The 15,747-nt window shown below is 41.7% G+C and overlaps 1 protein-coding gene across 8 annotated transcripts in view; it reads left to right on the plus strand.

Moving 5' to 3' along the window:
- LOC126191587 (uncharacterized) overlaps positions 1–15,747 on the plus strand; it is a 128,829-nt gene that overhangs the window by 57,003 nt on the left and 56,079 nt on the right. For 7 of the 8 annotated variants that reach the window (XM_049932526.1, XM_049932524.1, XM_049932530.1 and 4 more), the window contains one exon: positions 1,958–2,161. The exons of the other annotated variant lie outside the window; for it this stretch is intronic. In XM_049932526.1, coding sequence (XP_049788483.1) covers positions 1,958–2,161 — 204 coding nt within the window. The remainder of the gene's footprint in view (positions 1–1,957; positions 2,162–15,747) is intronic. 8 annotated transcript variants of the gene reach the window in all.

Consider the following 15,747-nt stretch of genomic DNA (forward strand, 5'->3'; position numbering starts at 1 on the left):
CCTGATGGAATGCCCTTTTTGTAACCACTTACTTTCTCAGCTGTGTGTGCCATCTGAGTTATCGGATGTTTTAGTGAACGATGCGTGGGCTGTCGACCATATTTTACTTTTAATCCACCGCAGCAGTATGGCGAATGCTATTTAATTTTTATTTCAGAACTTCCATTTCTCTGCGTCCCTGTTTTTAGCTGTCTTCTCTTCTGTTGTTTGGGATTAAAGTGTAGTTGTTTCTAACTCCTCATTGTCTTCATGTTCTACAGTTCTGATATGAGTGCATATGATCCTAGTTGTTTTTGCACCCTGAAACAAAACAAAACAAACCCTATGGCCCAAGTAGAGGAATATGCAGCCTACACAGTTGCAGAACCGCCTGAACCTCTGTTTCAGAACCTCCACTTGGCTCTGTACTAGAGGTCTGCAGTGGATCCCATCAACTATGCTGCAAATGGTGAAGTCTGCTTTCATCTTGCAAGGAAGACTGGAAACCTTTACCTCTCCTGACAGCCACTTGAACCAGAGAGAATCTCTTCCAGTCTGAAGTGACACACATCATTGGTACCAACATGAGCCGCCACCTGCAGTTGGCTACACCCTGTGCTCTTCATGGCATCCGGAAGGATCTGACCCACGTCTGAAATGACTCCATCCAGTATGAACACAGAGTGCACATTGGCTTCCTTCCAATCCTTGGGAGCCATGTCCCTAAGGAGACCCATAAAACGTCTAAGACTGGAGCTCCCAGCTACCATTAATCTCACCCTCCGTGCCCCGAGGTGACCTGACTAATAGAGAATATAAAACAAAACTTTGACTTACACGAATAAGTCGCTACCAGTTTTGCCATTCAGGAATGCCACATAGTTTCGTTCTTTACTACTTTTCCAGTCTAAGCATTGTACTATTTCCACATTTCCTTTAAATCAGAGTTATTGTTCTGTCTCAACTTCTTAGTCCATTGTTAAACAGTTCTGTCACACTCATTATGCAAGAGCTGCTAGTTTTGTAGGGTATGAAGGAAAAGCAAGAAAAAGATAAGAGAGGAAGCTGTAGTTGGGCTCAAGGTATACCCGTATATGTCAGCCGTTGGAGTATTTCCTAAAAGTTGAAGAGTCAAGTTTGAATTGAAATCTGGAAATCATGTCAGAAAGTGAACCTCTGTACAGCTTAGAGTGACATGTCTCATTATGATGGATAGTGTGCTGGATTGATTCAACTGGGTTCCATGCATTTACTACGGTAAATGTCTATAACTATGGGGGAACAATATTGTGTGCATTATTTTTTAAGGGGCGGCACTCAGGGGGAGAGAAGGGAGAAATCTTGGATCCTGGCAGTAAATCCAGAGCTATAGTTCTAAGTAGAGGTGTAAGCAGTCAAGAGTTATGTTCTGTTTTGATTTCTTTGATTCATTGTTTTTACTCATTTTCAGTATTCTTGTCTGCTCATCTCAATTTTTCTCCAGTTTCTTCTCTCAGTTTTGTTTGCTTCTGCTCTCTGGTCTATTTTTTTTTCTTTTATACCAGGCTCCACTTTTCAGTCATGAGGTTTTACTGTACCATTGATTGTAGCCAACCTGCTGAGTAATTTCTGCTCATTATTAATATATTTTATTATTTGCCTATATTTTTCTTTGTGTATTCTTTTATGCTTATTTTGGTCTAGTCCACCCCTCCCTCCCCCTCCCCCTCCCTCTGTCTCTCTCTCTCTCTCTCTGTGTGTGTGTGTGTGTGTGTGTGTGTGTGTGTGTGTGTGTGTGTTCAAGTAAGCATTAATCTCCTACAACCAAAGTTATGAGATCATTATAGACCATCGGTCACTCAATATAGGTAACTATATCCTTATTTGCAACATTCTGCAGGAAGATCTGTGTAATTTTTCTATGAATTTATTGTCTAATAGTTTGGTTTGTTCTTGTTCACACTTGTGATTTCTCTCATTCCTCTTTCTTAAAAAACAGGAGCTAATTTACTTACGTTATCTGCTGCAAGTGGCAATAAGTCAGTTTTTAAAATGATACTTGGAGAAATGAAGAACATGTCAGCTGAAAATACGGTGGATCTATCTTGTGGTTTGCGGGTTGCTGCACTGTTTGGCCACACAGATATTGTCCAGTTCATACTGAATGCTAAATGCGACCCCAATGCAAAAGATCCTGTGTCTGGTAAGTCTATGTTTCTTTGTATTTTCATTACATTACTGTCTGAAACTGCGAGAGATGTATTTTAATTTACTTTCTCACATGGAACATGAAATATAGTGATAGCTGTTTCTGAAGAAAATGAGTTGGTAATATATCTAAACAACGATGAAAATGAACTGTAGAAGAACTGTAGAAATAGTAACATTGCTGTATCTTCCATCCTCCTGTATCCCACAAACAAAAACTGCATTCAGTAGTTGGAAGAAAGCACAGGTAACACTCATCTGTAAGAAGGTAGCAGAAGTGTCCAATATCATTGACATATATTGTTGTAGAATCTTAGAACATATTCTCAGCACATACACAATGAGATATCTTGAACAGAACGACCACCTCCAAGTCAACCTCCATGTATTCTGTAAACATCAGTCATGCAGAACCCAACTCTCACTTTTCTTACATAATATTTTCCTGAAACCTGTGGAGCAAGACAGTCAGGTAGATGAAATATTTCAGGATTCCTGACAAGCATTTGAGTAATTACCTTATAAATTCTTATTAACAAAATTTTGATCATATTGGGTTGTTGTTGCAGTTGCAGTGGCAGATACAGTGGTGGCAGTGGCCTTCAGTCCGAAGGATGGTTTGATGCTTATCTTGTGCAACTGTCATCATCTCTGAATAAATATTGCAGTCTGTATCCATTTGGACCTGCTTACTGTCTCCATCTCCTAATCTCCCTATACATTTTTTACCCTACTTACTTCCCTCCAATACTAAATTGAAGTTTCCTTGGTGCCTCAAAATGTTTTCTATCAACCGATCCCTTCTTCTATTCAAGTTGTGCCACAAATTTCTTTTCTCCTCAATTCTACTCAATACTTCCTCATTAGTAACATGATCCGTCCATCCAAACTTCAGCATTCGTCTGTAGCAGTGCATTTCAAAAGCTTATATTCCCTTCTTGTCTAAACTGTTTATCATCCGTGTTTCACTTCTGTACATGGGTAGACTCCAAATACTGCCTTCCAGAAAAGGCTTCCTAAAACTTAAGTATTATTTGACATTAACAAATTTCTCTTCTTCAGAAATGCTTTTCTTGCCATTATCAGTTTACATTTTATATCCTCTCAGTTATTTTGCTGCCCTAATAGTAAAACTCATCTATTACTTTTAAGTTCTCGTTTCCTAATCTAATTTCCTCACCATCGTCTGATTTAATTCAACTACACTCCATTATCCTTGTTCTTCTTTTGCTGATGTTCATCTTATATCATCCTTTCAAGACACTATCTGTTCCGTTCAACTGCTCTTCCAAATCCCTTGCTGTCTCCGACATAAGAACAATGCAATCAGCAAACCTCAAGTCTTTTATTTCTTCTCCCTGGACTTTAATTCCTACTCCAAATTTTTCTTTTGCTTCCTTTACTGCTTGCTCAGTATACAGATTGAACATCAGGGATACATCAGGGATAGGCTACAACCCTGTCTCACTCTCTTCTCAACCACTTCTTCCCTTTCATGCCCCTTGACTTTTATAACTGCCGTCTGGTTTCTGCACAAGTTGTAAATAGCTTTCGCTCCCTGTACTTTCCCCTGCTGCCTTCAGAATTTCGAAGAGAGTATTCCAGACAACATTGTCAAAAGCTATCCCTAAGTCTACAAATGATATAGATGTAGGTTTGCCTTACCTTAATGTATCTTCTAAGGTAAGTCACAGGGTCAGTACTCTGACTCACGTGTTCCTAAATTTCTTTGCAGTCGAAACTAATCTTCCATTAGGTCAGCTTCTACCAGTTGTTCCCTTCTCTTATAAAGAATTTGTGTCAGTACTTTGCCACCATGGCTTATTAAACTTATAGTTTGGTAATTTTCTCATTGTCTGCAATTTATGTCTTTGGAACTGGAATTGTTACATTCTTCTTGATGTCGAGGGTATTTGCTCTCCAAAGGCTGTCAGTAGTTATTACGTAATGTCATCTTCTCCTGGGGTGTTGTTTTAGCTTAGGCCTTTCAGTGCTCTGTCAAATTTTTCTTGCAGTATCATATCTTCCATTTCATTTTCATCTATGTTCTCTTCCATTTCTGTATTATTGTTTTCAAGTTCATCTCCCTTGTATAGACCCTTTATATACTCCATCCATCTTTCCCTTCTTTGCTTGGGACTGGTTCTCCATCTGCACTCTTGATATTCATACAGCTTCTTCTGTTTTCTCCAAGAGGTTCTTTAATTTTGCTGTAGGCAGTATCTATATTTGGCTTATGAGATTCGCTTCTGAATTCTTACATTTGTCCTCTAGCAAATCATGTCTAGCTGTTTTGCACTTTCTGTCAATCTCATTTTTTTAGACATTTGTATTCCCTTTCATCTGCTTCATTTACTGCATTTTTATATTTTCTACCTTCATCAACTGTATTCAACATCTCTTGTGTTATTCGAGGATTTATACTAGCCTTGTCTTTTTACCTATTTGATCATCTGCTGCCTTCACTGTTTCACCTCTTAAAGCTACCCATTTGTCTTCTACTATATTGTTTTCCACTGTCCTAGTCAACAGTTGTGTAACACGCCCTCTAAAATTCTCAAAGACCTCTGGTACTTTCAATTTATTCAGGTTCCAACCTCTTAATTTCCTACCTTTTTGCAGTTTCTTCCATTTTAATGTACAGTTCATAACTAATAAATTATGATCAGAGTCCACTTCTGCCCCTGGAAATGTGTTACAGTTTAAAATCTGGTTCCAAAATCTGTCTTACTATCAGCCTGAAATCTTCTGGTGTCTCTACATCTCTTCCACATACACAACATTCTTTCATGATTCGTAAACCAAGCATTAGTGATGATTAAATTGTGCTCTGTGCAAAATTCTATCAGTTGGCTTCCTCTTTCATTCCTTTCCTCCAGACTATATTTCCTTCTCTCCCTTTTGCTACTATCAAATTCCAGTCCCCCATCACAATTAAATTTTCATCTCGCTTAACCGTCAATAATTTCTTTTATCTTGTCATACATTTCTTCAGTGTCTTCATCTGTGGAGCTAGTTAGCACATAAACTTGTACTAGTGTGGTAGGTGTTGGCTTTGTGTCTGTCTTCGCTACAGTATGTTCACTATGCTGTTCATAGTAGCTTACTCAAATTCCTGTTTTCTTATTCATTATTAAACCTAATCCTTCATTACCTCCATTTGATTTTGTATTCATAACCCCATATTCACTGCCACTGAACTTCACTAATTTCCACTGTATCTAACTTCAGCATATCCATTCCCCTTGTTAAATTTTCTGTCCTGCCTGGGCTATTAAGGGATCTAATGTTTCCTGCTCCGATCCATAGAATGCCGCTTTTGTTTCTCCTGATGACGACATCCCCCTGAGTAGGCCCAGATCAATCAATCATTCAGACTGTTGCTCCTACAACTACTGAAAACATTTCTGCCTCTCTTCAGGAACCACGTTTGTCTGGCCTCTCCACATATACTCCTCTATTGTGATTGTACCTACATTGTGAGTATCTGAATAATTGAGGCACACAGCCACACTGCCTCGGTAAGGCCCATGGTTCATGGCAGATCTTAATGGGTATCAAACAAAATTTGTGACTAGATTGAGGTTTCTTGTTAGGGAACAGCACAACATGTTGTTAATGGAGAGTCATGCACAGATGTTGAAGTAACTTCAGCTGTAGGCCAAGAAAGTGTTGAAATTCTTGCTGTTAATGCTGTATGTTAATGACCAGACAAACAGTATTAATAGTGAAACCAGATTTTTGCAAATGATGTAGTCATCTATCATGGCCAAAGGCAGCAAAAATATCCAATCAGATACTCACAAAATTTTTAAAGTGGTGTAAAGATTGGCGACTTGGTTAAATGTTCAGAAATGCAAAATTGTGCACTTCACAAAATGCAAAAACATAGTATTCTATGACTACAGTAACAGCTTAATCGATGAACTCATATAAGTACCTTTATATAACAGTTTGTTGTGACATGAAATGGAATGCTTGATTAGGCTCCATCATAAGTAAACCAGGTAGTAGACATTGGCTTGTAGCTGGGATACTACGAAAATGCAATCAGTTTTCAAAGAAGACCCATCCTATAATATTGCTTAAAAGTGAGAGACCCATACCAAATAGTAATAACAAGGGTTATTGTATGTATACAAACAAGGTCAGCATGTATCATCGCAATTTTGTTTTAACCATTGGGGAGAGTCATGAAATGCTGGAAAAATGAAACTGGTGTATGCTTGAAGATAGACAAGCCATAAAAGCCTACTTAGAAAGTTTCAAGAATCAGCATTAAGTGAGGAATCTATGGACATAGTAGAACTCCATATACCTCATCCACAACAAATGGAAAGACAGGGGCTTTCAAGTAGTTTTCTTCTCCACACTCCACATGCAAATGTAATGGGCAGGAACACTACTATGTTACACAATGGGAAGTTCCCTTTACCATGTGCACTTCACTATGGTTTGCAAAGTGTGGATTTAGGAGTGATACAGTGAGGATATATAATTAAAAAATATATATATATAATTAAAAAATCTAGAGTAGATTGAATCCTACAATAGAAACTCTGTCTCTACAGCAGTAAATAAACATATTTTCACCTACTGTATTTACTGGCCATCAAACATTAAAACAACATAAATCACTGGATTCTTGTACCTTTGAAAAATTAAAAGTTCACAAGAAACTAAATGAAGTGCAAGGAACTGACATATGGAGTTCCAGAAATTCAGAGTCGAACACTTGATATTAACATGAGCGTGTTCACAATTTTCAACAACACATATGCCACAGAAGCAGATATCCAGAGAAAATATTTCATTGTCTATCACCTGTAGTCAAGCATTGTTGACAGAGTCAAAGTCCTGTTGCATTGCAGCAGGGCAAGATGACAAGTTAGTCAGAGTCCAGCTGAGCTCAGCGATTTCATACTCAGTACAATGACCTTGATGGTCAATAAAGGCTTGGCATAGCTAGTGGTGATCTGCTGCCTGAAGAGAAGTGATGTCTGCAACTTCTGTGTTTGGTTATATTACCACATTCGAGACCAATTAGAGAGACCAGTAATCACACAGGATAGCTACTGTCACTTGTGGTGCAGCCACTAAACATACATTGTGCATGGTCTCCAGTACCAATGCATAGTCATCCATCAGTGCCAAATATATACAAAAGTGGACCCATAGAAACCTTTTCGCTTTCTGTACAGTTAACTTAGAAATGTCACATTATGCACTTTTGTATGTTGTGACAGACGTACAGTAGAAATAGTTTTCCATTACATAATGTGTGGAAATCAATTGTATACAGTATTTTAATTTCCCAGACGGCAAAAATGTATAAGCTGAAGCATGGCTGACATACACTAAAAGTGGTAACTGATTTTAATTTTAGTATTTTTTTTTTAATTCCTTCATCACAATAATGAGAAATGTAGAGGCAGGAAAATTTTTGGGTAAAATATACATGTACTAGGGGGAAGGGAAGATTCAAGAAGAACAATGAAATAGTAGCTGACATTCAACTTACTGAGTAGTAGTAATCAATAGGACTAAGATTAGAGCTCAACTCAAAAGAATTCATAGTGTGAAAACGAAAATAAAAGAAACAGGATGTGGAACTGAGAAAAATGAACTTATAAAAGTAAATTTTCTAGAAGAAAGATGGATTGTTATTTGTTTTTGCAACTTCACCTTTAGACATTCAGGTTGAAGTCCAGGCTTGGGAACATGAAAGGTTACTTTTGCTTGAAGTGCCCAATGAAGACAGCTAGGGTAATCATAGCAATAATATGTACAATATGTGCATCCAACTTCTGCACAATGTCACAGTGTGCTCAAATCACATGTTTAATAAGTGCAGTATTTGTCAGTGTATGCTACTGAAACTAAAATGCAGTACAGATCTGTTCATTACGACAATCAAAATACTAATGTGGAGCAAAATATAAAAATGAGTATAGTCATTCATCTGCAAACAAATGGTGTTTGTGAATAGGCACACTTAAATCATCATGCTGACTATCAATGTACCCAATATTTTGGATGGTACATGTGATTGTGCCTCAGAACAAGATCTTGTGACATGAATGACTTCATGGTGTTTACTAAGGGGTCTGATGATGGAATTTAGTGATTCTGAAATTGATCAAGTTTGAATATATGGTCATCAAGAGCACAGCTGCTACTTGGAAATAAATTGTGTGAATAAAGAGAGACAAATAATACCATAGTTGTGGAACTCCAACATGTTTTTCATTGGAAACCCATAAAATAAAAACTAAGAAAGGCAACCACTCACCTGTATCTGATTCCTGTGTCGTGCTTAGATGCACAGACTGTTATAACTTAAAGTTGAACAAATGTATTTCAAGGAAGACGCAATACATGTAAGTCACAGATCAAGTAAACAGAGTAAGACGTGTGTACACTTTAACGGTCAAATCATAACTGAGTCCGAGTCCAGCGGCCGCTGGCTGGCTGGCCGCTTAGGTGGTGGTGCTGCTGCTGCGTGGCTGGCAGACAGCGCCGCATGTAGAGGATGCGCGTAACTGCACTTTGAAAGATCGGCAAGTCACAACACTTTTCCCCCCTTTGAAGTTTTTGCACAGGTCTTGATGGAGGTGGCCTGTAGATTGCTAACATCCATAGATGTTGTTTGACTGGCCATAAAGTCTCGAGGAGGAGGCTTCCCGATGATAACGGGATGAGATGACAGGAGACATGGGGGTCGAATCTGCTGGGGCCCCGTGCATCAATTTGCCCATTGCGGCAAGTCCGGTTGTTATAACAGGAGACAAGGGTAATGTGTCCGCGTCCGAAGGAGGCGAGTAGAGTTGCTCCGACAGATGATGGTCATCTGGCCCTTGCATGGGCACGTCTCCTGGTGTCGTCAGTTCTTGTGCTGGCACCGATATGATGGTGAGAGGACTGCGCTGTAAGTAATGAGAGATTCCAGTATCCCGAGCATCAGGTAGAGCCGAAGGTGGTGTAACGGCATCCGGAACAGGCGTTGCTGACACACGAGGCTGAAGCTGGTCCTAATGACGCATTGCAACACCCGTGTCCGTCTGGATTTCATACAGGCGTTGGCCACGGTGTCGTAAGATGCGGCCAGGACTCCATTGGGTCTGCCTGCCATATCCCCATACCCATACAAGGTCGTCGGCAGTGAATCGGCCAAGTGAAGGCACCCGCGGCCGTGAGGTGGAAGGCCGCAGAAGATGAAGTAGCGTGTGGGGCTGTCGGCCAATTAAGAGCTCAGCCGGGCTGTGGTCGCCCATGGGGGTGAAACGGTAAGAAGCCAGAAATTTGAGAAGCGCATCATCAGCAGCAGAAGAAGTCAGGAGCTTCCTCATCTGAGCCTTAAATGTGCGGACCAGTCGTTCAGCCTCACAGTTTGACTGTGGATGGAACGGAGGGGCCGTGACATGCATGACGCCGTGACGGGCACAAAAATCCCCAAAATCGGAAGAGGCAAATTGCAGACCATTATCAGTACCAAGAGTAGAGGGAAGGCCTTCCAAAGAGAGAATGCGAGCTAGAGCATTGGTGGTTGCTGCGGTGGTAGGCGACGTGCGACGGACAATGAAAGGAAAGTTAGAGTAAGTGTCAATAACGAGAAGCCAATAAGTACCTAAAAAAGGTCCCGCGAAGTCAGCATGAATACGCTCCCATGGCTTCTCAGGCGAAGGCCACGGTGACAAAGATGACTTTGGGCCAGCGGCCTGTGACGCACAAGGGCCGCAGGCAGCGACCATGTGTGCTATTTCAGAGTCGATGCCGGGCCAGTACACTTGACAGTGCGCCAGAGATTTTGTGCGAGAGACACCCTGTAACCTCCCCCTCACTTATCGACCTTCATGACAGTGAAAAATTAAACCGTGTGCACCTAATGGAAATTTGGGAAAAGCAATCGTCACCGAAGTTAATTTGTCAGTAAAGAGGGAGGAAAGGGTTACATCTAAATGAAAGGAAAAATGCAAATGAAATTGGTGGATATTAATCTTGAGAAAAGGGTAAAATTGATAAAGAAAGTAAATGTGTGGTCGTTACATTAACAATTAATTGGCGTTAATTAGGTATTTGAGATTTGGGGAAAATTACGGTCGCCAGTTCCATGGACAACTATTATAATAACTGAAAATGAAAGATTAATGCACATATATTTAGCACTAAAAGCGTGGCAACTGAAGGTTGACACATGTTGTGTGAAAACTGAATGTTTGTCAGAAGTAATAAATTTCGCTATACTCTGATTTAATTTAGCAAAAGAATTAATAAAACTGGAAAATTGAAAGTTAATTTAGTGACTGAAATTAATAGTGAACTTTGTTTCTGAAGCACTACGAAATTCAATAAAATAAGGTTAGTCTTGGGCTACCTCAACAATCATTTCAAAAGCTACTTGAATCTACGCAATTTAGAAATAATAGATTTAACTATGAAGTTGAATTAAATGATTCTGAACAATTAACAATAGTAAAATTTAGTACGTACCAAGCTGGGCTGCAGTCACAGGTAAGCTAAAATATGGTAACAAAACTCACACTCTTAATTTGTGCTTGTGTAATCTAAATATTGTAGCCAGCTATGAATACTTTAACTGAATTTTGAAATTAAAGCAGTGAAATGGAATGATATTACTTTAATGCTGGCATTTGTATTACAACGACACTCGGGTTCATTCCGGAAAAGGAAGGGACCCTGCTTGGTAATGCAATTTGGACAATGAGCAACAAAGGTTCATGCTATGTTGCTGTAATTTTGAAACAGTTTGAAAAGCTGAGGTCTGCCATACAGTTCTAAAATTTTACATGCTTCCAGTCTTCCTTGTGGGTTGATTGAAGGTTTGAAGTCGTCGATCGAGGAGGTGGCGACAGTCACTCATTGTCGGCCATCACTGTTGCAGAAGCTGGATGTTGGCGTGGCTTCTTCTCGACATGGTCACCAGGTGAAACGGGCTCTTGATGTGCGCCAGCTAATGCTTCCTGTCCGTGACACCGTGTCGGAAACTATCATAGCAAGTCAAGCGCAATTACATTCTGCCAAACCCTGAAAGCGCGACAACTCGCGGGAGCGTCACACAACACACCTGCTCCACCGCCCTACTCCAGCCAGACTCTCCCTCTGCATAGTTTTCCCTAGGCAAGACCCAGCGTAAAAATACAAATAATATTTACAAAACAAACCAATTATACATCGACATAAATGCAACATTCCACGTGGGAAAAATATATCTAAAAACAAAGATGATGTAACTTACCAAACGAAAGCATTGGTATGTTGATAGACACACAAATAAACACAAACACACACACAAAATTCAAGCTTTCGCAAACCACAGTTACTTCGTCAGGAAAGAGGGAAGGAGAGGGAAAAACGAAAGGATGTGGGTTTTAAGGGAGAGGGTAAGGAGTCATTCCAATCCCGGGAGCGGAAAGACTTACCTTAGGGGGAAAAAAGGACAGGTGTATACACACACACACACACACACACACACACACACACACACACACACACCACATATACAGACACAAGCAGACATTTGTAAAGGCAAAGAGTTTGGGCAGAGATGTCAGTCGAGGCGGAAGTACAGAGGCAAAGATGTTGTTGAATGACAGGTGAGGTATGAGCGGAGGCAACTTGAAATTAGCGGAGGTTGAGGCCTGGTGGGTAACGGGAAGAGAGGATATACTGAAGGGCAAGTTCCCATCTCCGGAGTTCTGATAGGTTGGTGTTAGTGGGAAGTATCCAGATCACCCGGACGGTGTAACACTGTGCCAAGATGTACTGGCCGTACACCAAGGCATGTTTAGCGACAGGGTGATCCTCATTACCAACAAACACTGTCTGCCTGTGTCCATTCATGTGAATGGACAGTTTGTTGCTGGTCACTCCCACATAGAAAGCTTCACAGTGTAGGCCGGTCAGTTGGTAAATCGCGTGGGTGCTTTCACACATGGCTCTGCCTTTGATCGTGTACACCTTCCGGATTACAGGACTGGAGTAGGTGGTGGTGGGAGGGTGGGTGCATGGGACAGGTTTTACATTGGGGGCGGTTACAAGGGTAGAAGCCAGAGGGTAGGGAAGGTGGTTTGGGGATTTGATAGGGATGAACCAAGAGGTTACGAAGGTTAGGTGGACGGCGGAAAGACAAAAGACACTCTTGGTGGAGTGGGGAGGATTTCATGAAGGATGGATCTCATTTCAGGGCAGGATTTGAGGGAGTGGACAGCCACATTCAGAATCTGATCCAGTCCTGGAAAGTATCCTGTCACAAGTGGGGCACTTTTGGGGTTCTTCTGTGGGAGGTTCTGGGTTTGAGGGGATAAGGAAGTGGCTCTGGTAATTTGCTTCTGTACCAGGTTGGGAGGGTAGTTGCGGGATGCGAAATCTGTTTTCAGGTTGTTGATGTAATGGTTCAGGGATTCCAGACTGGAGCAGATTCGTTTGCCACGAAGACCTAGGCTGTAGGGAAGGGACCGTTTCATGTGGAATGGGTGGCAGCTGTCGTAATGGAGGTACTGTTGCTTGTTGGTGGGTTTGATGTGGACGGACGTGTGAAGCTGGCCATTGGACAGGTGAAGGTCAACATCAAGGAAAGTGGCATGGGATTTGGAGTAGGACCAGGTGAATCTGATGGAACCAAAGGAGTTGAGGTTGGAGAGGAAATTCTGGAGTTCTTCTTCACTGTGAGTCCAGATCATGAAGATGTCATCAATAAATCTGTACGAAACTTTGGGTTGGCAGGCCTGGGTAACCAAGAAGGCTTCCTCTAAGCGATCCATAAATAGGTTGATGTATGAGGGGACCATCCTGGTACCCATGGCTGTTCCATTTAATTGTTGGTATGTCTGGCCGTCGAAAGTGAAGAAGTTGTGAGTCAGGATGAAGCTGGCTAAGGTAATGAGGAAAGAGGTTTTAGGTAGGGTGGCAGGTGATCGGCTTGAAAGGAAGTGCTCCATCGCAGCGAGGCCCTGGACGTGTGGAATATTTGTGTGTAAGGAAGTGGCATCAATGGTTACAAGGATGGTTTCCGGGGGTAATAGATTGGGTAAGGATTCCAGGCGTTCGAGAATGTGGTTGGTGTCTTTGATGAAGGATGGGAGACTGCATGTAATGGATTGAAGGTGTTGATCTACGTAGGCAGAGATACGTTCTGTGGGGCTTGGTAGCCAGCTACAATGGGGCGGCCGGGATGATTGGGTTTGTGAATTTTAGGAAGAAGGTAGAAGGTAGGGGTGCGGGGTGTTGGTGGGGTCAGGAGGTTGATGGAGTCAGGTGAAAGGTTTTTTAGGGGGCCTAAGGTTCTGAGGATTCCTTGAAGCTCCGCCTGGACACCAGGAATGGGATTACCTTGGCAATCTTTGTATGTTGTGTTGTCTGAAAGCTGACGCAGTCCCTCAGCCACATACTTCCGACGATCAAGTACCACGGTCGTGGAACCCTTGTCCGCCGGAAGAATGACGATGGATCGGTCAGCCTTCAGATCATGGATAGCCTGGGCTTCAGCAGTGGTGATGTTGGGAATAGGATTAAGGTTTTTTAAGAAGGATTGAGAGGCAAGGCTGGAAGTCAGAAATTCCTGGAAGGTTTGGAGAGGGTGATTTTGAGGAAGGGGAAGTGGGTCCCACTGTGACGGAGGACGGAACTGTTCCAGGCAGGGTTCAATTTGGTTAGTGTCTCGGGGAGTTGCATCATTAGGAGTAGGATTAGGATCATTTTTCTTCGTGGCAAAGTGATATTTCCAGCAGAGAGTACGAGTGTAGGACAGTAAATCTTTGACGAGGGCTGTTTGGTTGAATCTGGGAGTAGGGCTGAAGGTGAGGCCTTTGGATAGGACAGAGGTTTCGGATTGGGAGAGAGGTTTGGAGGAAAGGTTAACTACTGAATTAGGGTGTTGTGGTTCCAGATTGTGTTGATTAGAATTTTGAGGTTTTGGGGGGAGTGGAGCTGGAAGTGGGAGATTGAGTAGATGGGAGAGACTGGGTCTGTGTGCAATGAGAGGAGGTTGAGGTTTGCTGGAAAGGTTGTGAAGGGTGAGTGAGTTTCCTTTCCGGAGGTGGGAAACCAGGAGATTGGATAGTTTTTTGAGGTGGAGGGTGGCATGCTGTTCTAATTTGCGGTTGGCCTGTAGGAGGATGCTCTGAACAGCCGGTGTGGATGTGGGAGAGGAAAGATTGAGGACTTTTTTTAAGGATAGGAGTTGACGGATGTGTTCGTTGGCTGAGTTGATGTGTAGGTGAAGGATGAGGTGGGTGAGGGCAATGGATTGTTCAGTTTGGAACTGGTATAGGGACTGATGGAAAGAAGGGTTACAGCCAGAGATGAGAACTTTAAGTGTGAGGCCTTTGGGGGTAATGCCAAATGTCAGACAAGCCTGAGTAAATAAAATATGGGAGCGTAATCTGGCTAGGGGGAAGGCATGTTTGCGGAGGGAATGTAAATAAAACTTAATGGGGTCGTTGTGGGGATGTTGTGAGGGTGACATGGTATTAGAAGGTGGAAAGTGTAACATGAGGCTGAAATGAAAACGAAAATAAAAATATATGGGGAGAGATAAAGGTGAACTGGAAAGCAACTGGAGGTCTGGTGTGAAAAAGGTCGAAAAAGTGTTGGTTAAAGCTGAGCTATGTTGATCCTGTGGTGAACTTGGGTTGGTAAACAATGATGTGCACAAAGGTTAGGTGGTTGTGTTGCCGCCAAAACACGTTAAAGGATGGAGAAATTTGGAAAAATTTCGAAAAAAACTGAGTGTAAATGTATTAAAAGGAGTGGTTTTGTGGTGGCAGATTATGAAAATGAGGATAACAATTGTCTGACGAAGAAATAATGACGTTAAAACCTGTGGGAAGCGGCTAAAAATGAACAGTGATTTGGGAAAAACGGAAATGGAAATAAAGAGAAAGTTATTAGAACTAGCCGAAATGGTTGTTTAATAGGTGAAAGGAACTGTTTGTGACTGGAAACGGTGGATTTTATAACAGCGGCAGTGTTGAAAGTGGAAAAAAAAAATTTCTGTTATGGTTTGGTAGTGGGTTGCGTATTATTGAGTATATATAGGCGGGATAAAATTGTATGGTAGATTACGGTAAAAAGGAGAAGGTGAAGACAAAGTGAACCTACTTGCAAAAACAGAAAGAGTAAGTAAGATGACAGGAAAGATTTCGAAATGCAACAGTGACAATATCAAACGTAATTGTTGGGTTCAAATTAATGATATGAATATAATAGAGGGAAACATTCCATGTAGGAAAAATATATCTAAAAACAAAGATGATGTGACTAACCAAACGAAAGCACTGGCATGTTGATTCCTTGACGTTGACCTCCATCTGTCCAACGGCCAGCTTCACACGTCCATCCACATCAAACCCACCAACAAGTAACAGTACCTCCATTACGACAGCTGCCACCCATTCCACATCAAACGGTCCCTTCCCTACAGCCTAGGTCTTCGTGGCAAACGAATCTGCTCCAGTCCGGAATCCCTGAACCATTACACCAACAACCTGAAAACAGCTTTCGCATTCCGCAACTACCCTCCCAACCTGGTACAGAAGCAAATTACCAGAGCCACTTCCTCAT

Source organism: Schistocerca cancellata, chromosome 6 (genome assembly GCF_023864275.1).
Source record: "Schistocerca cancellata isolate TAMUIC-IGC-003103 chromosome 6, iqSchCanc2.1, whole genome shotgun sequence".
NCBI classification, from domain to species: domain Eukaryota; kingdom Metazoa; phylum Arthropoda; class Insecta; order Orthoptera; family Acrididae; genus Schistocerca; species Schistocerca cancellata.